The sequence below is a fragment of the Lissotriton vulgaris genome, chromosome 1_1, assembly GCF_964263255.1.
Source record: "Lissotriton vulgaris chromosome 1_1, aLisVul1.2, whole genome shotgun sequence".
In the NCBI taxonomy this organism is placed as follows: Eukaryota; Metazoa; Chordata; class Amphibia; order Caudata; family Salamandridae; genus Lissotriton; species Lissotriton vulgaris.
In genome coordinates this window covers 958,236,277-958,262,632 of record NC_141685.1, presented here as the reverse complement: position 1 = coordinate 958,262,632, position 26,356 = coordinate 958,236,277, and the positions used below count along the sequence as shown (strand labels likewise).

Here is a 26,356-nt window from a genome sequence, read left to right as displayed (position 1 = left end):
ATAACCTCATGCAATGTTGGCTTGCTGTTGGTGTACCACATATATCTTATACTCAGGCACTCAGTTGCATGTACACACTGATTATATCATGCAGCGTCAGCTTGCTGCCGGCCTGGTGTATCACACATCTCTTATATGCAGGCACTCAGTCACATGTGCATCCTGATCACATCATGCAATGTTGGCTTGTTGTTGGTGTACCAAATATATCTTATACTCTGGCACTCAGTCGCATGTACAAACTGATTATATCATGCAGCGTCAGCTTGCTGCCGGCCTGGTGTATCACACATCTCTTATATGCAGGCACTCAGACACATGTGCATACTGATCACATCATGCAATGTTGACTTGCTGTTGGTGTACCACATATATCTTATACTCTGGCACTCAGTCGCATGTACAAACTGATTATATCATGCAGCGTCAGCTTGCTGCCGGCCTGGTGTATCACACATCTCTTATATGCAGGCACTCAGACACATGTGCATACTGATCACATCATGCAATGTTGGCTTGCTGTTGGTGTACCACATATATCTTATACTCAGGCACTCAGTCGCATGTACAAACTGATTATATCATGCAGCGTCAGCTTGCTGCCGGCCTGGTGTATCACGCATCTCTTATACGCAGGCACTCAGTAGCATGTACACACTGATTATATCATGCAGCTTCAATTTGCTGCTGGCCTGGTGTATCACGCATCTCTAATACGCAGGCACTCAGTCGCATGTACATATTCATCACCTCATGCAGTGTCGGCTTGCTGCCGGCCTGGTGTATCACACCTCTCATACACACAGGTACTCACTCACCGTTCCAAGCCTCGTCTAGATCATCCTTGGACAGCCAGAGCTGAGAACTGTGGATGGTGCACGTATGGAACTGCGTCCTGAACACCACATCGCGGTCCTGGCCGTTGCTCTGCTTGTGGTAGCACTTGACCTGTACTCCGGAGGAGAGACAGCAAAGAAGACAGTGAGTGTCTGCAGTGGGCCACTGACGTCTTACTCCCCGTTCCTGTCACATGCAAATAATTTAATGTTAACCAGGGCTCAACAGAGGGGAGAAACAAAGCGAGGCAAACTCACTCATACTGACTACATTCAGCGTAAAGTAACACAGCAAAGATGTAACCTACAGCCACCTCACCCTACAGACGCATATACTGATACAGTGACTCACACACACTCCACTACAAAGCCACACTTTAGAACACACATTCTCCAAATTTTGGCTTGAATTACTTGGCAGATGATTCCATAAGGCACAGTCATGTACCCTGAAAGCACTCTCACTGTGGACATACATTTAACTTGATAATTCTCCCAACTACTAACACGCAGCATTTGAAAGTAATATGCCAATCACACACCACTCCTAAAGATATTATCAACCACAAGGGTACTCCCTTATCAACAAAACTTGAGAAAACTCTCAGCTGCAAGTTCACACCTCTTGAATATACTGCTACCCACAGACACATTTTTAAGTCTCACCTACTGAGTCATTTAGCTGTCTGTGGTAAAAAGACCTATTGGGTACAATACTAGTACCTAGTGAGCTCGGATCAGCCATTGGTTGGCTTTCTTGTCAATCTCGCTTGCTTCTTCCTCGACCGCTTCCCTTTTTAGGTCAAGAGTTAGCCAAGATCTCTTGATTTTACTAAAATTATATATATAATATACATACTTAAGGGGGCTTTTAGTCAGCCCTCTTCATTCATTTGTCTGTTATTCTGTCATTCACATTTTTCTTCTATCCACTATAGCATACAGCGTACTTCAGCCATTGTATACCTTCACTCTGAATGACTGCAATCATACATTTTACAAGGACCACACCTGCACACAGAGATGTTCCATTCAGAACCATAGACTACTATGGCAGTGAGTCCTTTTTGAGACCCAAAAATATTTTTGCCTTAAGCCAATGTTCTTTTTTTTATATTGGTGAGAGACTGGCAGGTCACCCAACACTTAAGTTTTACAAAAGCATTGACAAACAAAACAAGCCCTGTCAAAGCGAAAAGGCTGTCAGCCAACACCAGAGCTAGTGGCTTTGCCAAAGATTGTCTCTCCCCCAAGGGCACAGCTTCTTTTCCATCCTGTTAACAGGATGATTTGCATCCTGCCACTAATTACATTCAGCAAACAACTTTTTTTTCTTTTGCTTTCGGCACTTTGGAGTGCATGGGATTTCTTGATCCTGCTCCCCGTCCCTATGTGGTGCTTCCCCCGTCACATGTCTGCCCCTCTGCACTCTCTGTGGGTTATATGATGTTACAACGCATTCCGTTGCAACGCATGCCTTTTCCACGCATGCGTTACAACGGAATGCCATTACCACGCATATGGTTTACCACAAAAATGCCTTTACCACGCATAGTTTAACAACGTTTTTCGTTGTTTAACTATGCATGATATTGGCATTTTCATGTTAAACCGACTGCATGATTGATTATGTAGTATATATGTTTTTTTAATTATGCCTAACCTAATACGTTATTATAATTAAAAAATGTACTTACATTTTCTTTCGACGGTATTCTCCTTCTTCTAACTCTTTAAATGGTCCATTCTCTATTTTTGATGCAGTACGTAGACGCACGTACGTAATCACGTCTGTTAGGGAGGCTCTTTCCATGAAGGACAGAGGCACAGAAGAGCGTGTTTAAGGTAAGTTTTTTTTTATTTTTTATTAAACCCTCTCGTTTGTTTTTTTTTTTTGGGGGGGGGGGGACCCCCCTTTTTTTCCGACCTTTAACTCACATTCCTTTACTACGCATTTCGTAGTAAAGGAATGTGTGGTAAAGGCTATAGTGGTAACCACGCATGCGTTGTAAAGCATGCGTGGTTAGTGCATTCGTGGAAAAGGCTTTGTTGTAGTGGCTGTTTCCCCTCTCAGTACTGCTCTCTCATCCCCCAGTTCGACCGTTGCTTCCTCCACCACTTCCCGTACCACTGAGCTTTTTTAATACTCTCGCCAGCCTTCTACGTTGTTCCCCCACCTCTCCATGTTTGTGCCTGCTTTTCGGCAGCACTGACTTGCTACCCCTCACTCATCAGTTGCTTAGATTTTTTGTAACTTCATATGTGGGCGTGGCATCTGCAAATTGGTGTTAGACCATTCCTTTCTGTAAATGTGCTTACATGCAGGACTTCTTTTTAATAATGTACTGTTCCAAGACGGGTGTCCTACATCTTTGAATAGTAGATTTAAAAAAGCCAAAACAGCTACCTTGTCATGATGGATGTCCACTGACGCATGGTGCCGAATGTGCACATATATGTCATCACTCTGAAGCCAGAATGAGCTTTTTTTTAATGCTATACAGCAGGGGTCTCCAAACCGGTCCTGGAGGGCCGGATCCATGCCAGAGTTTTCGGATACCCCCATTGAGATACATGTAGTAATTTTAAAAATCTGGCCTGGATCTGGCCCTCCAGGACCAGTTTGGAGACCCCTGCTATACAGCATCAGCAAAAAGCATTTTCAAATCCAAAAAGGCAGTCAATACTTTTCAAAGGCGAAACCCATTGGCTTTGCCAGTGCTTGTTGCTCTATCTTTTCTTTCACAGTGAGTGTGTCACATAAATCCTGCAGTGTCTCATGAAGATCCCAGTTTGAGTAATACATGCCTGCAGTTTTGTGACGTCACTGGAAACCGACTGGCCATGAAAGGGCCATTCTGTGGCCATAACCCTCGTTAAGGTGTGTCAGAAGACTGGCTTTGTGCTAGAATATATGTTCATCAAAATTGGAGGGATGAGGAAAAATAGTGTCCGTTTCTTTCCCCTAGGTATGAGACGAGTTTAATCAAAAGTGAAAATGGACACTAGTTACACCTTCTAACCATCGGTTTAAAGGATGAAGAGTACCCTCAAAAACTCAATGCATTCGGAGGTGCGGTATATGTGGTTCATCCGCCCCGCATTGTAGTTGTGGCAGTTATCATCGGGTTGATCTTCTGTGTGTGAACTGCCAGCCTCGCCCGAGGCACCTCTGGGTTATATGGTGCAGTGTCCAGAGATATGAGGGTTTCCCCACTATACACAGTGCAAAAAGAAAAACGAGAAAAAGTGGTGTGCAGAAAATTGGTTAAAAAAGGGGAAATAACCCCAAGGATTCATTTAGGGGGTGTATTTCCACTATGGTTTAAAAAAGGACTGTACTTTACGTAGACCGAGTTACTGGGTCTACAAGTATTTAGTGAGAAAGCGTCGACATGTTTCAGCTCCTTGGGCCCGAGGGGTCTAGGGAGCCTTCGTCAGGACTTGAACAAACAAAACACATAAACATAGAAGTTGTACTCACACTATTTGTGCAGTATCAGTTTGTCATTTTTCGGATTCTTGGTTGTAAGGGTGTTTTGCCACTTCAGGGGAGTTCGCTTATTAAAGCCCAGAGCCTCGTGTAGGAAGTCTCCTGACTTGTGCTGGCTCTGCCCCCGGATACTATGCTAGAATACTCATTTATCCCCTTCAAGCCAATATCCCCATGTTTGGCTACAAAAGTGCCGATAAAATGTCCCTTTTCCGGACGGCTGGCACACCAAATTATCAAACGCAGCCCTCTTTTCAGGAAAAGGACCCTAGTCCAGCTCCGGTGAGCTGGACAAGTACCAGGATCTAATGTACTTTGAGAAGCAATCCCTGAGGTTTGGTGTGGACCGGTTTGCTACTAACTGACCGTGGAGCAGAATGGTGCCCTTTTCTCTTCAGCTGGGACTGAGCTGGATTAAGTTCTGCACCGGGTCCCTGATACGACTTCAGGATCTCCCCAGGATGAGCCAGTCAAGGCTTCTGAGATAGTGAACTTGTGTAACGACCAAGACCCAGCCAGTCAAGTCAAAATTTACTTTTATTTGATGCATTAAAAATCATAAAGGGATGGACAACCATCATAAAACGCAATGCATTAAAGGATACATTTTAAAAACATAAAAGGACTTGACATGACTTGACCAGGACCCAGCCAGTGCAGAATCACTTCAGCAAGGACCAGACTCGACAAGATGATCACAATTACAGACGAGCATCTCTGACGTGGAACCCTGCTTAGCAGGCATTCACTCTTGGGGACCAGTGACCCACAATGCCCTAGTGTGTCCCCTTCTGCTCCTTGACTGAGGTGTGCGGTTGGAGACAGGATGGGACCGACCCTTGCACGCCAGATATACCAGACCACATTTGACTCACCTCCTGAGGACCCCTAAACTCCTCACCGAAACCCACTTCAACCTTCCCGGAAACAACAACACACACACCTTGTGAAGATAACTTCAGCTACACACAGAAAACTCTTGAGCATACTCAACCGTACGTGTGCGAAACTATTGACACACGCTGCTGAAGATATTGTTGCGTGCACCAGTGAAGATACTTTCACTTACAAGAAGACGCCTATTGAATAACCTCACAACACTCTAAGATTCTGTAATTCACAGGCACTCACAATTTAAAGATACTCTCAGCTATACAAAGACAGGTCTTGAAGATACTCGGACCCACAAGTGCACAACTACTGAAGATACAACAAACACAACTTTTAACCAGTTACTGACACATACAAAACACTCAATACTGTCGTTTAAAAGGCACACAACTCTTTAAGATACTTACTCGCATACACAATGAGGGAAGATACTCTCACTCGTGTGAATACTCTTTAATCTCACACCATTCTAAAATGCTCTCATCACGGACAAATACATCTCTGGAAGATACTCTCCGCTACACAGACAGCTCTTCAAGATACTCTCAACTACACAGAGACAGCTCTTGAAGATACTCCCAGCTACACAGAGGCAGCTTTTGAAGATACTCACAGCACACAGAGACAGCTCTTGAAGATACTCCCAGCTACCAGAGGCAGCTTTTGAAGATACTCACAGCTACACAGAGGCAGCTTTTGAAGATACTCACAGCTACACAGAGACTGCTCTTGAAGATACTCACAGCTATACAGAGACAGCTCTTGAAGATACTCACAGCGACACAGAGACAGCTCTTGAAGATACTCACAGCGACACAGAGACAGCTCTTGAAGATACTCCCAGCTACACAGAGGCAGCTTTTGAAGATACTCACAGCACACAGAGACAGCTCTTGAAGATACTCCCAGCTACACAGAGGCAGCTTTTGAAGATACTCACAGCTACACAGAGGCAGCTTTTGAAGATACTCACAGCGACACAGAGACAGCTCTTGAAGATACTCACAGCAACACAGAGGCAGCTTTTAAAGATACTCACAGCTACACAGAGACAGCTCTTGAAGATACTCACAGCTATACAGAGACAGCTCTTGAAGATACTCACAGCGACACAGAGACAGCTCTTGAAGATACTCTCAGCTACACAGAGACAGCTCTTGAAGATTCTCAGACTCACAGAGACAGCTCTTGAAGATACTCTCAGCTACACAGAGACAGCTCTTGAAGATACTCTCAGCTAGACAGAGACAGCTATTGAAGATACAGCTACACAGAGACAGTTCTTAAAGATATTCTCAGCTAGACAGAGACAGCTCTTGAAGATACTCACAGCTACACAGAGACAGCTCATGAAGATACTCACAGCAACACAGAGACAGCTCTTGATGATACTCTCAGCTACACAGAGACAGCCCTTGAAGATACTCACAGCTGCACAGAGACAGCTCTTGAAGATACTCACAGATGCACAGAGACAGCTCTTGAAGATACTCACAGCTACACAAAGACTGCTCTTGAAGATACTCTCAGCTACACAGAGACAGCTCTTGAAGATACTCTCAGCTACACAGAGGCAGCATTTGAAGATACTCACAACTACACAGACAGTTTTTGAAGATACTCTCAGCTACACAGAGACATCTCTTGAAGATACTCCCAGCTACAAAAAGACTGCCCTTAAACATACTCACAGCTACACAAAGACTGCTCTTGAAGATACTCACAGCAACACAGAGACAGCTCTTGAAGATACTCCCAGCTACACAGAGACAGCTCTTGAAGGTACTCTCAGCTACACGGAGACAGCTCTTAAAGATACTCTCAGCTACACAGAGACTGCTCTTGGCGATACTCTCAGCTACACAGAGACAGCTCTTGAAGATACTCAAAGCTACACGGAGATTGCTTTTGAAGATACTCAGCTACACTGAGACAGCTCTTGAAGATACTCACAGCGACACTGAGACAGCTCTGGAAGATACTCACAGCTACACAGACAGCTCTTGAAGATACTCACAGCGACACAGATAGTTCTTTAATATACTCACAGCTATTCAGAGACAGCTCTTGTAGATACTCCCAGCTACAAAGAGACTGCTCTTCAAGATACTCACAGCTACACAGAGACAGCTCTTGAAGATACTCTCTGCTACTCAGAGACAGCTCTTGAAGATAGTCTCAGCTACACATTGACAGCTCTTGAAGACACTCTCAGCAACACAGAGACAGCTATTGAAGATACTCAGACTCACAGAGACAGCTCTTGAAGATACTCTCAGCTACACAGAGACAGCTCTTGAAGATACTCTCTGCTACTCAGAGACAGCTCTTGAAGATACTCTCAGCTACACGGAGACAGCTCTTGAAGAGACACTCTGCTACACAGAGACAGCTCTTGAAGATACTCACAGCTACACAGAGACAGCTCTTGAAGCTACTCACAGTTACAGGGAGAAAGCTCTTGAAGATACTCAGATACACAGAGACAGCTCTTGAAGATACTCACAGCTACACCGAGACAGCTCTTGAAGATACTCACAGCTACAGAGACAGCTCTTGAAGATACCCACAGCTACACAGATAGTTCTCAAAGATACTCACAGCTACACAGAGACAGCTCTTGAAGATACTCTCAGCAACACAGAGACAGCTCTGGAAGATACTATCAGCTACACAGAGACAGCTCTTGAAGATACTGTCAGCAACACAGAGACAGCTCTTGAAGATACTCTCAGCAACACAGAGACAGCTCTTGAAGATACTCTCAGCAACACAGAGACAGCTTTTGAAGATACTCACAGATGCACAGAGACAGCTCTTGAAGATACTCACAGCTACACAAAGTCAGCTCTTGAAGATACTCTCAGCTACACAGAGACAGTTCTTAAAGATCCTCTCAGCTACACAGAGACAGTTCTTAAAGATCCTCTCAGCTACACAGGGACAGTTCTTAAAGATACTCTCAGCTACACAGGGACAGTTTTTAAAGATACTCTCAGCTACACAGAGACAACTCTTGAAGATACTCAGACTCACAGGAGCACAGCTCTTGAAGCTACCCTCATCTACACAGAGTCAGTTCTTAAATATACTCTCAGCAACACAGAGACAGCTCTTGAAGATACTCACAGCTACAGACAGTTCTTAAAGATACTCTCAGCTACAGAGACAGCTCTTGAAGATACTCTCAGCTAAACAGAGACAGTTCTTGAAGATACTCTCAGATACATAACACAAAACTTTAGGTAGGGTCAGCGGCAATATTTAAAGACCTTCTGGGATATCAAGCCCCAAAAAGCAAACTAAACAAACCAGAAATATCCCCGGGTCTAAAAAATACTCGAGAACATTAAATACGTCTCTTGAAAAACTCTACCGCCATATATATGTGCCGGAACAAAAAGAAATATTCATTAAATTTCCGGATTCCATCACTCACCAACATGGTGACATGCTTCATTATCTGGGCCTCCTCTGAAAGTCAACCTAGTGACTCTAGGGCCTACGACTCCATCCTAGTGGTGGAGGAGCCCGAGAATGTTTTCATTTCAAGGAGAAGATAACTGTTTATTTTTACAAAATATGAACAGTGGAGTGTATGGGAGATGGATGCAGTGCAGCAGTGAAATGTGCAAGTAAAATTGAACCACAGTAGACCCAATAATGGGTTCATTCTCAGGACCACATGTGCACAACTAGTGAGGATACTTTCAGCCACAAACACACAACTTGTGGATGCTGTTGTTAACACGTACACAACGCTTAAAAATACTCTTAAAGACGCATGTCTCTTGAGGAAAATTACTCATACACAACTAGTCACTACTGTCATACCCTGAGAAGACGGCAAGTAAATCTCACAACACTCTCAGAGGTTCTCATTACAGACACTCACACCCCATGAAGGTTCACACGTGCACAAGAAAGCACCCACAAAAACACAACTCTCAACTGCAAGTACTCAATGCTCTTGAAGATACTCTCAGCAACACAGAGACAGTTCTTGAAGATACTTGCTGCTGTACAGAGACAGCTTTTGAAGATACAGCTGCACAGAGACAGTTCTTGAAGACACTCTCAGCTACACAGAGACAGCTCTTGAAGATACTTACAGCTACACAAAGACTGCTCTTGAAGATACTCACAGCAACACAGAGACAGCTCTTGAAGATACTCCCAGCTACACAGAGACAGCTCTTGAAGGTACTCTCAGCTACACAGAGACAGCTCTTGAAGATACTCCCAGCTACACAGAGACTGCTCTTGGCAATACTCTCAGCTACACAGAGACAGCTCTTGAAGATACTCACAGCTACACAGAGACAGCTCTTGAAGATACTCACAGCTACACAGAGACAGCTCAGGAAGATACTCACAGCTACACAGAGACAGCTCTTGAAGATACTCAAAGCTACATGGAGACTGCTTTTGAAGATACTCAGCTACACTGAGACAGCTCTTGAAGATACTCACAGTTACACTGAGACAGCTCTGGAAGATACTCACAGCTACACAGACAGCTCTTGAAGATACTCACAGCGACACAGATAGTTCTTTAATATACTCACAGCTATTCAGAGACAGCTCTTGTAGATACTCCCAGCTACAAAGAGACTGCTCTTCAAGATACTCACAGCTACACAGAGACAGCTCTTGAAGATATTCACAGCTACACAGAGACAGCTCTTGAAGATACTCACAACTACATACAGACTGCTCTTGAAAATTCTCAGGACCACGTATGCACAACTAGTGAGGATACTCGCAGCCACAAACACACAACTTGTGGATGCTGTTGTTAACAAGTACACAACGCTTAAAAATACTCTTAAAGATGCATGTCTCTTGAAGAAAATTACTCATGAACAACTAGTCACTACTGTCATACCATGAGAAGACGGCAAGTAAATCTCACAACACTCTCAGAGGTTCTCATTACAGACACACACACCCCATGAAGGTTCTCAGACACACGTGCACAGCTAGCACCCACAAAAACACAACTCTCACCTGCAAGTACTCAATGCTCAGAAGATACTCCTATTTAAAGACACACAACTCTTGAAGATATTCTCACTCACAAGGAGATGCCTATTCAATAATCTCGCACCACTTTAAAATGTTCTTATTCACACACACACAACTCCTGAGGATACACCTACACACACAACATAAAAAACACATTTATGAAGGTAAATTAGCATGCCCTTAGCTATAGTTATCACCTCCTCTTGAGTGCCCAGTTGATGTAGGTCGAATTCCCCTCCCTCTAGGCCATATATTGTTTAGCCACCCCATTACCCTTGGCACACCTGCCTACAGCTGGCCCACCACTACCTTTTTCATTCAAGCATCACACACCACACGGCTGTCCCTCACCAGAATGTCCCCCTTCAGCAGCAGGGCAGGCTCCAAAGAAACACCGAGTCTTGGCTTTACGGACCCAGCCCCTTGGTCCCCGAAAGAGACGCTGAAGGAAAGAAAGGAAAAGACTGTGAAAGAGTCATGTAAGTTTTATACAACTGAACCAAGGTACTAGTCTCCTCCACACAAGTCTGTCACTAAAGGAACAGCAAAAACTTCACATCAGAACTTGTTTCTCAATAGTTGTCACTAGTTCAGGGATGTCCAACGTAGGTCCATGAGGTCACGATCCACACCTGATTATCTAGATATATGTATATACAGTGAAGTCAAATGGAACTCATTTATGTAGTCAGTGGTCATCCTGAAAATGTGGCTTAGATTCATCAATGCTGGAACGATGCTGGACCCCAACTGCAATAGTTCATACCCATCAGGGCATTCTTGCGAGCAGTGTGCATGGCTCCCTAACACATACAGACACACAACTCAGCCCTATGAAAACGTCTCGCTAGGGCTTCCTTCTCGTAAGCGCAGGCTTGTCCACGATGAGTATGTCTTACCATCACATGCTTGTGATCATTGCTCACCTGCCATTGGTGCATACTTCGCACCAGAGAATGTGTCTCACAGATGCACAATTACTGCCACTTAATATCTCTCACTGGTGTATCCTTCCTCCGACTCTATGATTCTTATGTATGATTGCATGTCACCGCTCCATGACCAGAATATGCCTCTCAGTACCTCATAATTTCAAATAAGAAAATGCGTGTCAGACTTGCATGTTTCCCACTAGAGAATGCTTCTCAATAGCCCGAGCTCGTCAACCCTAATATTCGCCAGAAGAATGCTTCGCACCACCACTTTTCACTAGAGAATGCTGCTCGCCATCTTTCTGTGCCAGAGAAAGCTTCTCATTATCACTGCACACCAGGAAGCTCCTTCCCAGCATTTGTCACCAGAGACAGTTCCACTGACCAACGGAGAAATCTCCTTGACACCCGTGTTCACTATAGAATGGTTCTTACCAGAGAAAGATTGCCACAACTACCACTGTTCACCAGAAAATGCATCTCACTAACCCACAGTCCTTATCACAGAAAGCTTCTCAACGGCCAGAATCGTACTGCAAAGAAAGCCCTTCACCACCCCTCATCACCAGTCTCACTAATGCCCAGTTCTTACCAATGACTGCTCACCAGCGAGTGCCCACGAAACAGCAGATGGGTCATACTTGTATACACTCATCATCTAAGAAATGTTTGTACCAGAGTACAAATACGAAAAAACACTGTCTTCACCAAAGTACAAGAGTAACTGGAAACCATAGCAAGCTTAAAAAGTAACTGGCATAATTTGCCATAGATTGTTTTTGGAAAGTCCAGAATCACTGGTGCATGATGTTCAACAGGAACACGCAGCTCATCAGCTCATGCTCAGAGCAAATCTATGACTGTTTAAAGCACATGACTGTCACAAGTGCAAGGCGCCATCAACAATCATTGCATCTAGGCAGCTGTCAAGAAGGACATCTCAGGACAAGTGTGAAACTTCCTGGAGCACTGACAGAAAAATAAGGCAAGATTGCAACGGAGGGACAGGTCTGCTGTTCAGTCAGTGTGAGATACAATTATTTAATTATTATTATTACTTTATCATAGGCTTTATAAAGTGCAAGATTACCCAAAATAGTGTCCTGGGGCTAAACAGTCAACAGAGACTGACCTGATGTTAGTAATATCAAATATCATAAAAACTGCCCGGTTTGCAGAGCTCTCCTGAAGGCCGGATGACTAGTACAGTATGTAGTTTGCATGGCAGAGCTCTCCAGGGCGGCTGCATGGTGGGCAAAGCAACTGCCACCCGCTTGCATTTTACACATTTTGTGCACCACCAGAAGACTAGAGATGCCAGATCATTAGGATTTGGAGGGAACGTAGGTCTGTGGATGAAGAAAGGCCTGCGGCTATAAATGGCCTTGTGGTAGACAAGGGAGTGTTAAATTGCACCTGTTTCAAAACAGTGAGCCAATGAAGATGCTGCCGATGTTCAGAAACATGGGCCCCTCATAGAAGGCCCAAACATAATCTGTCTAACGAATTTCAAATAGTTTTTAAGTTAGGGATTCAGCCGCGGCCCGTACAGGTAAGTGTGGATGGGTGGTGGGACCGGGTGAGGGGGCATTTCGACGGACGATGACCAGGGCAAAATAATTATTTATTTAATTTTTCCTGGTCATCGTCCATCGAAATCCCCCCTCACCCGGCCCCACCGCTCTTACCTGTATGGACCGCAGCTGTATGGATTTGCGATAAAGTAAACAAACAGGAAACGGTGGATATGACAGTCCGTCGGGTCACTCACTAGATTCCAGACGTGTAGACCAGCTGCATGGACTGGTAGATCTTCAGAAAGGGCCGGAACCCTGTGGGAACAAAGTAAAGCAAGTTCAAAATGACATGGACAGTAAATGTCTCACACCCACTCAAACAAACCACGGATACTGCACGGAGAAGCTCTGACTGTTCAGCATTATATTTGGGGCACCTGGTTTTCGGTATCTATTTTTTGAACATTTCCGTCTGTATTTATCCATATTTATTTTTGGGATATTTTATCTGTATTTATCCATATTTATTTGGTGTTTTGTGGATAGACGAAGCAGTCTCTCGTATATATGTCCGCATTTATTTAACCAATACATGTGCACTCTTTTTTTTTTTTTTTTTAAATAAACTAAAGTTGCGTGAGAATATTTGCATAATAGCACAAACATCTGTTAAGATATGCAGTTATTTAAGGAAATTTAATGAGTTTTTTAAATTACATATGCTCTCAATCTGCACCACTATTGGCTGGGCATTCATGAACTACCACAAGGAGGAGTCACTGAAACGGGGCTCTATTTTCAGTATTTTTCCAATAAATCCAGAATGGAAACACACTGTTTTCTGTCTGTATCTGTAAAAATCAGTTGGAGCAGAAAATTGGGAGCCTTAATTATATTACAAGCTCAAACCCACACCATGTCAGAAAGAAGTGGTGGGCAAGTTAGTTCAGAATTACAATCACATGCCTCATACACACCTTGAATGGCCTGGTCTCTACACAGGAAAGGAAACACGTTCAGCCTTACCATCTGAGTGTATAATTCATCACCAGCCCCATAGAGGCATGTATTACACAAGTTAAATAAAGAATGCCCACAATTACCCCAGGGTAGAGACAAAAATACTCTGACATAATTAATCAGTTTTCTGCAGAGGAAAGTAAACCAGTTTCAGCTTACAAGCCAAGTGCAAGCTCTCACCAGCTCAGAAGGAGCTGAGATTCAGTAAGACAAAGAAAAAGCTTGTTAAGAATTACAAGGCCTCAAACAAGCTGTGAATCTCCGGGAACCTGGACTGGAAAGGAAATACGTTCAACATCATAACCAGAATGTATGGTTCACACCAGGCCAAAACAGGCCTGAATCCCATAGGCTATAGTAAAGAATGTTCAGCATTACAATGCCAAGGCATGACTCACACTTGCTCAGATGGGCTGGGACTCCATAGGGGAAAGGAAAGTATGTTCAACATTACCATCCCAGGCAGGGCTCACACCCCATACAATGCAACAGTATTCTGATGAGGAAAGTAAACTGATTTCAGCGTACAAGCCTAGTGTAAGCTCACACCAGCTCAAAAGGGGCTGGGACTCTGTACGTAAAAAAAAGGCTTTTCCGCAAAACAAGGCCTATACATGGCTCATACCATCTCAGAAGGGCCAGGGGTGTTGTGTATCGATTTAGATTCCGTATGAATTTCCCGATTCATGCCCTTATATAGGTACAGTTCACATTGCCCTTATAAAGGCATAGAAATCCAGTCCTTATTTAGGCAAAGTCCATGCTACCCAAATACAGGCATGGCTACTTGCATCCGTTCATCTACGTCACAACGAGTTCCTGGAAAACCAGACTCTTAAGCCTTTAGGACTTCCCCTTGCTTGAATATTGATTTCTCCAAGAACTCATTTATTATGCATAAACATCTATTCCTTAGGGGTTCATTCATGACGTACATATGCCCGACTTCTATGTCAATACTGGCATTCCTAAGCACCTTCGAGGTATAAATATACCTTCACTTGCTATGGCAAGGCACGGTGCGGTTCGGCTACCTACTTGTACGACGCGGCTCGCCTCAGCAAGTCCTGAAGGAAGTCATCTCCCCAACTGACGCACTGACCAGACGCTGTCATCCTCCCTGCCGAGAATCCAGCACAGCGAATCCAGTCAGTGTTTCTGACTCCCCTTGCGGGGTGTTAGAGAATCAAGACCTGGGAAAGAGATATCAACCTCTCTCATTCTAAGGTATGGATGTGATTAGAACCTAGAGAAACCTTTGGCAATTCTTGGTGCAACTAAACTATAGCTAATGCAGCACCTACTTCTTCCCTCATACTAGACTTAGGTTTGGTACATTGGGGTAGGCTCATTTTAGAAGCACCAGTTGAGTATTTAGCCTGTGTTATTTATGTATGTATTTGTATATATGTCATAGTAACAGATCATGCTATTAAAAGTATTATTTTATATTACTGTTTGCAGTGTGCGCATTATACTTCACAGTCTGTCTAACAATTGTAGTAGTTCATATCTCTTGCATGAGAAAGAAGACTGTTCAATAAACCCTTTTTATTGAAACGCCCATCTCTCAATTTCTGTGCAACTCTGTAGAAACACAGCATGCACGATTGACTGAGTGAAATGGTTATCTATTGTTTCCACGACTCTGAAGATATTGTTCCGACTCTAAGGGAAACAAAGTTGTCATATTTATGCGGTTGTCAGAGACTAATCCATTCTTGTTCATTCAAGAAAGTTTCTAGTGACCTCTGAGGTAGCTGGCACACACAATTAAGTTTAATGTACTCGATAGAGACATACTGACCTCAGTCCTATGTCAAAACTATACTGTATATTATTCCAATGTGCTGAGCCTATTAGGGATATAGGAACTACACTACATGGCGCCCAACGGTTTGGTAAGGCACTAATTTAACGCTAGATACTAAAGTAACTCAGTTGTGCTTTTCTCAGAGACCACTATACTCATAATACTCCAATAGATGTCTGGAGTGGGTAAGGGATAAAATCCGCCATAGCTGAGTAGGACGAAAAATCCTATGTATTCGCTTTTTGGTTTGTTCAACGTTGAAGGATACAGTGTTCCAAAGTATTGTACACCTTATCTTTTTTCCCTTGAAACTTGCTCTGCAGTTTTCATTAAACAAAAATGTCCCTAAACGGGGATAACACTGAAACCGGTGGAGCTACAGGCGATGACTCCGGACCAGCTTTTAACATAACAGGTTTTACTGAAACCGATGCAAATGCTGTAATAGTTCCTCCAAATTTAAGGAACGCCAACACTATAAAACGTATAAAACATGGCCTATCATCAAGAGGTGGTAGAGCAGTTTTTGTAATAGAGGCACCTGAATATCACCAGACAGAGGTATTTTATTTATGGATAGTATTCCCAGAATCAAATGCAGTAACACGCTTGTTTCACTTCTACAAAGAAGATGATCCACCGGATGAATATATTCCTTTCGAGTATATTGAAATTGCACTCACGTACCAGGAATATGAGCTCTGGTTTAAAGGCACCCTAAAACATTTAAATCACATTACCAGGCTCAGTCCACTAGGTAGACCAGGAGCAACATGGCCGATTTTAGCAGGTTGCACACCTCATCCTGAAATCGAAGACTTAACAGATATAGAGTTACTTACTCAACTCAGAGTTAATCAAAAATCTACAGACAATTGGTCCAATATGTCATGGGGACTCTCACAGTCAAACCTCCAATAATTATTCCACAACAAACCTCTCAACAGGGGAATACACAAAAAATTATTCCACAGACTCTACACACAGTCATGGGTAAATTACCTGCAAAACGTGAACAAATTCCGTTCTGGATAGCTCTGAATATTACTCAAATTGAAGCAGTATTTCCTAATACTAGCCCTCATGAGAAACACTGAATTTTAACAATCTGTTTACCAACGGGTATCACACCACACCTGGAGGACTGCACCACTTGGGGTACAGTCTTCGCTGCAAACTACACTAAAATACATGGCGATCCGTCTATGGCGGTAATACCTGACGTCCTGAAACAGATTCAAAACGAATACGGGGCGGAGCCTGCTCTAAATTTAGGTATGAAACGACTGAAAGATTTCAAACAGGTCTCAACAAACATATTAGCTAATATTAAAGGAGAAGCAGCATCAGTGGCGTTCCGCCAGAAGTTGAGGGAATTTGATGTAACAGAACAACTACAAGAACTAGCCAGAATAATTGAAAAATCCTATGAAGAATTAGGCAGAGACAGTTTGGGTGGGAAACCAGTAAAACCACAACTGTCTGAAAGTCCTGAAAAGGTCTTGATTAAAAACACACCTACCTCTTCTAAAAAGAAGTGGGAAAATAGCAAACAACTTTCCAGAGAGAAAGTTTCTAAAGGGAAGTTTCTGTAGGGAAAAGGAAAGTGCATTCAGCCTTACAAGCCTAGGGTATGGTTCACACCTACACAAAAGAGGCTTCAATCCCATAGGATAAACTACTGCATGTTCAACATTATCACCTGATTGGCAAGGCTCACACCAGTACATAATGTAGCTATAGTCTGCAAAGGAAAGCAGTCCAATTCCAGATTTACAAGTCCAGTGCACACTCACACCAGCTCAAAGGAGATAGAACTAGTAAGCAGAAGTAAAGTATGTTCAGCATTACAAGGCCAGCATGTGGCTCACACACTCCCAGAAGGACCACATATTTGAAGAGGGAAGCAAAGTACATTCAGCACTACAACCCTTGTGTATGGTTCACACCAGCCCAAAGAGGTCTTAACCCCCTTCGCTAACTTAAGGCATGTTCAGCATTACCTCTTCATGGCAGGGCTCACCCGGAGTTTAACCCAACGACAAAACATTCAAGTGTAAAGTCACCAGCCTTGGTACAAAATAAGCAGTTTGTGTATAACATATAGGGCCATATGTAGGTAAATGGCATTTACCGAATCGTAAATACCAAATTTTACCGATTCGGTATTTACAATTCGGTAAATGCCATGTAGGTAATTATTCTGTAAATATTACCGAATCGGTAATATGCGGTAATTACCGAATCGGTATTTACCGATTCGGTAATTGCCATTGATTCCTATGGGCCTTGAGGCCCATAGGAATCAATGGCAATTACCGAATCGGTAAATACCGATTCGGTAATTTTACCGATTTGTCAAGGGGGACAGGGTGTCACTTTGACACCCTGTTGCACCCCTGATTTTGGCTTGTGTGCAATGTGACACACATACATGCCCTTAGGGCATGTATGTGTGCCACATGGCACAGGTGTACATGCACAGATGTGCATGTACACAGAAATTCGTTATTTACCATGCCATTGTATTTCATGGTAAATAACGAATTTCTAAGGGCCTGTGGCACTGTTTCCAGTGCCACCTACATCCCAAATTACCGATTCTGTACATTTACCGATTCGGTACTTTACCGATTCGGTAAAATTACCGATTCGGTAAATATACAGAATCGGTAATTTTCAGGCCCCCTACATCTGGAATTACGAATACCAGTCGGTAACGGCCGAAATCGGCCGTTACCGACCGGTATTTGGCCACCTACATATGGCCCTTAGAGGCAAAAATCACATTTAGGTGCAAAGTCACCGTTAGGTGTAAAATTATCTTTGGTGTAGTAAGTATCATCCGGAGTGTGGAAACCCTTTTAGGAACATTGATGGAGCAAGGATTCGCACGTAAAGCGACTTGCTCAAATTCATGAACCTCGTTAACCTGTAATAGTATTAACCAATCCCGTTTGTCATTAATATCGCACTTTTTCAGTACACGCGGGTGTCCCAGAGATGCTTGCCTATGTGTCTATTAATCCTAATGAGGCTTGCATACTACAGCATCGCTGCTTCGCAGAAATCCAGTCTGCGCATGCGTCGGTCATACCCATGTGATGTGACGCACTCGCAGTTTTGGGGGGATATTTTCGCTCATACGCATTATTGCTAAAATGGCCGCTTGTCTTTAAACACGCTCTCTGCTTGCCCTTGCTGCTCTTGCACAGCTGTCTATTTCTGCATAACTTCTAACCGCTATAGTTATTATAAAGTAAGGGGTGTAGTGTAGCTTATCATGGTGTACAGTGTATTCATTTTTTCTGTGTTTCTAATTTGTTTTTGCATACTTTTCATGTACCGCGTATCTGTGGGCCTGGGAGTGGGGAACACAAACTCCAAGGGGTGGAAATAGTCTTAAATGCTGGCGAAGCACTTTGCTGGGAGATTCGAGAACCCCATCGGGGTTACTGGCGGATTCCGTGCAGAAAGGGAGTAGCGCAGGCATTGCGTCCGAAGCAGCAGGTGTTGGTCGTGCCCTTTGGTGAGCCCAGTCCTGACCCAAATCCTGAGGGGTATCCTGTCCTGATTGTCCGTGAGCTGTACCTGCTCACCTACTGACATCCTAAGTCCTTGAGGGTCCTTGTCCTCGCCTTTCCCAAAGCTGACCCGTGGCCAGGGTTAGTCCTCATTCCTGTCTTAGGTAAGTATAGTGTGGGTGTTTGTCTATCTATTCTCCTTCCTCCTACTCTTTTAATAAAGCCTCTATGCCCATGATATTCTCTCTGTCATCTCCAATGTCATATATGCAAACTGTTTATTAGTTGTGTTCCATTTTTCCCCTACCTGTAGAACATTATTGAAACTGTTTTACTTAATTAGCGTGATCTAATATTCATTTGTGTTTAGAATCTAGGTTTGAATTAGCAATTAGACCAAGATCAGTTTTATCACTTATAGGTCTTTAGAAATTCACTGACTAATGTGTTTTAACTTACCTACCATAGTATAAGCCTGAAACTGAATAGCATGTTCCCTGTTACCTTTGCCCAGTAGAGTCCCACTCGCACTCAATGGTGCTTGCCCTCATTATAGCTATATTATAGTTGTAATCTTGATGATTGATGTTTTGATCTGTATTTGTCTTATACTCCTGTCACTCTGAATTTTATCTACTATATAAAAATTTTAAAACCCTCCAGGTGTCTGTGGTCATTAGATAATCATAAAAGTATTATTGAATATAAAGGTATTTATGATTATTTTATCTCTTGTCCACTGCTAGCTCCTGATTCATCAGGAGAATATGTGCCTGTGGTAAGTCAGGTACATAAGTAGTAGTGATAAAGAAAACACATAGAATTACTGATGGTGGTGTGTAAACTAGCCTGATTCGTAAAAATACTGTCATTAAACACGTCATGGGCCCAAGTGCGTGAAATCTGGTAAAACTAAGAGTCGGGCGACCTGCGCGCTCTATCACATGTACTTCCATTCCAGTGAATGAGCGTTTCACTTAATTGTCCAAGCACTGCACTGTAGGCGGGTGGATTAACACGTCTAAAAGTTACTATCTAACTGTGACACTGAAATACTCCTCTGGCCTGATCCAATGGGAATGATTTTTTCTGGCAATAGTTGGAGGGGCTGGACCAAACAAAGCAATGGCTGGAAGGTCAAAGAATGTGCAAAACCTGTACACTGTAGGAGTGACTGGATCTTGTCACTCTTACATATGTGTGGCTGCAATTCTTACCCTCTTTGACAATGAAACACTCAAAACAATCAACAGGATTCAGTGGCTACGTATGGAGTACAATTTGAGGAAAACCAGGGTTGTGCCCATTTTAGGAACCTCATTGCCCACAGTTTCTATAATTTGCCCAAAGCTATTTAATATGATCTCCCATTAGATAGACAGGAGGCCAAGATGGTCAACTCCGTGGAGCATTATTCAAAAGGTCACTAACAGATTTTGTCGAAAAAGACACCAAATTCAAAAGTCCAATGGATTCCATTAGGAATAGATACTATAGACACTCCATCTGTGCCGAAGGTGCCGTTCTAATACTGCCACAGTGATTTATGATGTATTATAATGAGCGAATTGCAAGAGCAGTACAGACCCATTGGTAATCCATTAATCAAACAATACAACTCTTCTGGCATTGCCAAATATCCTCAGTCATTGTGGTTGATTTTTAAAGGCTTTGTAATTTTCAGACAAAGAATATACCATGGTTTAGGAGAATATCAAGGGCCTCATTATGAGTTTGGTCGTGTGTTTCATCACCGCACCGTTCCTTCACCGCCGAACCCTGCCCTCCCACCTGATTACGATACAAACTGTTATCTGGTGGGCAGACAGCATGGCGGTCCCGTGGCGGTGCAGGAAAAAGGCTCAATGATCCTTTAACCCCTTCGATGCTGATGACGAGCTCAGCTCGTCATCACCCACGGGTGTCGTGTGCTGATGACGAGCTCAGTGGTGCCACTAAAAGTGCATTTTCCAGCACAGGGGGGGGGAAACGCCTAGCAGCCAAGTGGTTAAAACTGCCCTGCCATGGGACCGCCACATTGCGTTCCAGCACGGCATGGACTATAAAGTCCATGCCGTGCTGGAACTGTGGGGTGGGGATGCTTGCACACAGGGGGGCACAAAAATGTGCCCCCCTGTATGCATCTAACTGTATGGGGCAAGGTGGGATCTGTAGGGCCCCCTTCATTTCCCCACTGCCAGTTTTTACATGGCGGTGCTGACCACCGTATAAGGCTGGCGGTTGAGAAACTCAAAATATGCATGGCGGTGCTACAGCAGCACCCTGACTGCCGCACCACCACCAGGGAATGTGGTCTGACCGCCAAACTTATAATACAGCGGTCAGACCACCAGTGCGGCAGTGGCTGGCCCCACACCTCTACGGCCCACGAGTCTGGCTGTCCGTGGACCGCCAGATTCGTAATAGGGCCCCAAGTCTTAAGTATCCATCAGGACCTTCAAGTCAGATTGTGACAAGTACACTATTGTTCCCTGTCTCTTTCGCTTTCTAGTTATGTGTAAATGAGAGCTGGGACCATTACGTAATGTCACAATAGAAGCTGAGATGTCTTGACCATCTGCTGACTAGGAGAAGGTAAGCCAGTTACGAATTACCACATCCATCTCCTCAGTGTGATAGAACAATCTCAGTGTGGAAAGGGAGAAGTAAGGGATCGGTGCCTTCTTTCCACCCTCGGGTCCCAGGGCCCTCTGTGATGCCATCACTTACCTCCAAAGGCCTCAAAGTCTGGGATGTTGGGAATCAGAACATGGTGCAGGAAGAGGGTCTGACTGTTCATCTTCATGGTGCCCGAAAGGAGCCCACTGAAGTAGGTAATGTACCTGGAAGGGATGAGAGTGTTGATAGGTGACCTATTGATTCCAGCATACAAGGTAGTGAGAGTGAGAATACAGAAGAGAAAATGCAAGCTGGAGACTTAGTACAGTGCCTTGAGACTCTCATGGGTGATTTGCCGTGCTTTATAAATGATTGATTAATTGAATAGAGAGAAGTAAAAAGTGCAGGCAGATAAGAGTAAAGACTGAGGAGTGTGGGACTGGCAGACGGAGTTTAGCAAGCAGAGAGAATCCTGGGTGAGAGGAGAGTAAAGAGAAGAGAGTAAAGACAAGAGAGTTATTACAGGGAGGCAAGAGAGTACAGGTAGTAGAAAGAATTGAGAGTGGAGAGAGTGGTGACAGAGGAATTACTGGCAGGCAAGAGAAAAGTGACAAGAGAACCAGAATGTTACGCTGTACAGATGTGGCAGACACTAGCAGACGGAAGTGTAAACACAGTAGCCAATGTTGAGTCAGATTAGAAAGGGTAAGAGATTAGAAACTAAAAAGAGTTTGTTGAAAGTACAGGTATGTGAGAATGGTTGCATGATAGAATAACGACCACGAAAATATATTGATACAAAAATACCACTGAAACAATATCAAGGAACAAGATATCGCCTTTACACACTTGTAATATAAATACAAGAATATTAACTTCAAAAACATTGGCGACCTAAATATCAACATTACATATGTGAGTATATACATATATATATATATATATATATATAATCCAAATATCGCCTCACGGCAACAAACATATGCGCACTCAGGAATCCATATTTAGCATCAAAGGTTTATTCACAGGTTAACACGCTACGCGTTTCGACACCAATGTGTCTTGATCACACGTGAACCACCCTGCCCGGTGTGGTTAGTTATGCATAACAAAAAACATAGAAGAGGTGACCAACATTTTTACAGCGCCATGTCCTTTACACAAACGGAACCGCCATCTTGGAATGGGGAACCCCGCGCTATTGTTCAGTTATATCAGAAGCATTGCCATAACGTATCACAATATATTGCAAATGGATCAGGCAAATTGCAATTAAACTACATTTAACTCTAAATCTGGTGTAGTGCCTAGGATTTAGATCGGGTTTAGCTATAAACCAGTCTTTCAAGAGAACTTTGTAGCGGAAGGTAAACTCACTTCCACACTCCATAGAAAGGATACGGCCGGCAACAGTTTGCTCCACGCTCTCAGTGCGCATCCATATCCTTTAAAGTGGAGTATTCCATATGGAGAGCTCCTGAGAGCGAGAAGAAACTGCAGCACCAATGAAGGATACAAAAAGGAGGAAGAGGTAATACTTAAAAGATTCAGAGAGAGAGGATACCCGGAGGGTGTTCTGTCCAAAGCTGTCTCTAAAGTCAAAGGAGTAGACAGGGCTGACACTCTGAAACCAAAAGACAAAGATAAAGACTCCATCAACGAAACTAGGGTCATCACCACCTACAATTGTAAGTCCAATAAGGTCAGAAAAATTCTAGCCGATAATTGGAATATCTTGAAATCAGACAATACAGTGGGTCCCCTTTTGAATGATAGACCTCTTATCACCTATAGAAGGGGTAGAAACCTCCGTGATATCCTGGTAAAAGGTGACATCACAGCTAAAAAACAACATATACAGGGCCTTAAGGGTTTTTACCCTTGTGGCCACTGTAAAGCCTGTAAATCTAGCGTAATGGTGAAAAATATCGAGATTCCAGGCAAAAAGGAAGCCAGACCTATTAAACAGTTTCTAACTTGTAACACCAATTTTGTGGTGTATGTCCTAGAATGCCCGTGTAAACTCCGATATGTAGGAAGTACGACGTGCATGGCCAAGAAAAGGGTACAGGAACATCTTAGAGCAATAACACACGCTGATGTTAGATACCCTATTGTGCGCCACTTCCAAGAGTTCCACCAATCCAACAACTCCTTTCTTAGGTATTATGCCATTGAACAGGTTAATATGGGCAGAAGGGGTGGAAACAGGGAATTGGCTCTCAGGAAGAAAGAGTCGAAATGGATCATGGAGCTCGAAACGAAATTTCCTGGGGGGCATAACCTCGATGAGGAGCTGGCCACACACCTCCATGAGGGATGAAGATTCCATCTACCCTCTAATTAAATCTAATTTAATCCTACCCCAGCCACAAATACATGAGATGCCAGTTGTATAGAAACAGGTTCTAATAATCATAGCAGAATGTTTAGATTGATTTATGTGTGACATAACTGAAAATATGTTATAACTCTTGATAATCTTGATTTTATTTAGAGATTTTAACAGCTGTTTTTTGTGTGTTTCCCTTAGGAAAATGAGAATGAGAAGTCATTTCCACCACAGTCACCTCACGGTCCACCTGACCTTTTCCTTTTAACTGGATGAAAGACACCTTCACTTGTATGAAAGTCGGACTTTAATTCACCTAGATGTGCACTCCGTTTGTGTAAAGGACATGGCGCCGTAAAAATGTTGGTCACCTCTTCTATGTTTTTTGTTATGCATAACTAACCACACCGAGCAGGGTGGTTCACGTGTGATCAAGACACATTGGTGTCGAAACGCGTAGCGTGTTAACCTGTGAATAAACCTTTGATGCTAAATATGGATTCCTGAGTGCGCATATGTTTGTTGCCGTGAGGCGATCCTTGGATTATATGATATCGGCTCTCTGTGGTCCGCCGATTTCTTTGCGCCACCTGGCCCGGGAGAAGAATCCCAGCAGGACCCAGTGCTTCTTCTTTGGATATATATATATATATATATACATATGTAAATGTGTACATATATATATATATATATATATATATATATACACACGTACATAGAGTGGGAAGGAACCTACATGTATGAAATTAGACATGTAGGATTGAAGATATTGGGCACTTGCCCTCAATTCTGATTTAAAATGACAAGAAACATATGCATTGCTCACTTTAATTAAGCATGATATGCCGCGCCTACATTTGGAAGTATTTAAGACCCTCTTTTGTTTCATCTCACTCATGTGATCAAGCCTCGTTTGAGAGGTGAAACGCGTTATGACGGATGGCTGGTGTAATTGAATAATAAATCACAGAAGAACTAGCACGAAAAATTGGGCTTACTCTTGTTATTCCTTTCGGAAAAGAACTGGTGGTGAATGGCGTTTTCGTTATATATATATATATATATATACACATTATATATATATATATATATATATATATATATATATATATAATGTGCCATTGTGCCAGTGCCCACTAGATGGTAGTACACATTTGTGGACTTGTCCGCCTTATCTTCTGCATTCCCTCGGAGCAAAAGAGTGCTGGAGACTGACACTGCGAGTCAGAAGCAACTTAAAATAAATTATAACTTAAAATGTATGTATTAAACAAATGCATATAATTTGTAAATAAAAATATTACTAATATCTATTATATAATAAAAAACAAACATGCAGAATTATTTTTAATTTAAAAAACTTATGCCACATATATACTTATAGAACCATTAAAAGTGTATTTTTAAACGAGTTACTAAAACTAATATTACGATAATAAAGTACTTACCTTTAAAAATATTAAAACTATATAATTTTAAATGAAATGCACTCACAATCTTTATCAAAAATATTGAAAGAAATAAAGTAACTAAACTCCAATTAAAAAAATATTTTAAAAGAAAAAACAAAAGACACTATTTATTGCAAGCTCAATCCTATAAACAACAGTAAAAATACATACATTTTGGGTAGGGGAATAAACATGTACTATTGTAAGTCCAATCCAAAAGGCTTTTACGGAAAATACATACATCAGGGCGTTTAATATCCCAATCTAACACCAGTCTAACAGACATTGGATAAAGTGCCTACATTTGGGAAGGGGAGGGTGGAGGGTCAGATTCTATCGCCAGTGTACTAAACATTGGGAAAAGTACATACACTGGGGGTGGGGCAGATTTACTATGGTAATATTCCAACTCCAATCTAACAAACATTTGGGAAAGTTCATACATTTGGAGGGTGGCATTTACTAAAGCAGTGGTTCCCAAACTTTTGGCTCCTGAGGACCCCCCACTGGAAGCCGGGGACCCCCAAGCAATTTGTACAATTTAAATTTATTTTTAAAAACGCCTTTTGAAGCAGACGCAATTTCAAGAGGGAGACAGCCTGAATTGGGTCTATTGGCATGGACATGTATGCATACAGCAGTGTATTATTTAGTAGTACAAGTCTCCTGCTCTCAGCCATAGCAGCACCTCTAAATTATCATTCCAGAGCCTTGGAGCGGTGACCCTTCCTTACAGCAACAGGTTGAATGATTGTGAATTATTAGCATTTTTACCTATTCACAGTTTAAGACGGTCTAAAATATTATACAATTATGAAGCATTTTATAACTAAGACACGCCCCAAGGAGCAACGAATATTGTGAAAATTCTAACAAGATAGTGCACAAAGCGATGAGTCT

The 26,356-nt window shown here is 42.8% G+C and overlaps 1 protein-coding gene across 4 annotated transcripts in view; it reads right to left on the bottom strand.

Annotated features, from left to right (window-relative positions):
- The window catches only part of TNS2 (tensin 2), a 387,080-nt gene that overhangs the window by 165,086 nt on the left and 195,638 nt on the right, over positions 1-26,356 (bottom strand). For all 4 annotated transcript variants that reach the window (XM_086959724.1, XM_086959742.1, XM_086959733.1 and 1 more), the window contains 4 exons: positions 21,785-21,897; positions 12,952-13,012; positions 10,600-10,690; positions 819-948 (listed from right to left, as the gene is read on the bottom strand). In XM_086959724.1, the coding sequence (XP_086815850.1) occupies positions 819-948; positions 10,600-10,690; positions 12,952-13,012; positions 21,785-21,897 (395 nt within the window). The remainder of the gene's footprint in view (positions 1-818; positions 949-10,599; positions 10,691-12,951; positions 13,013-21,784; positions 21,898-26,356) is intronic.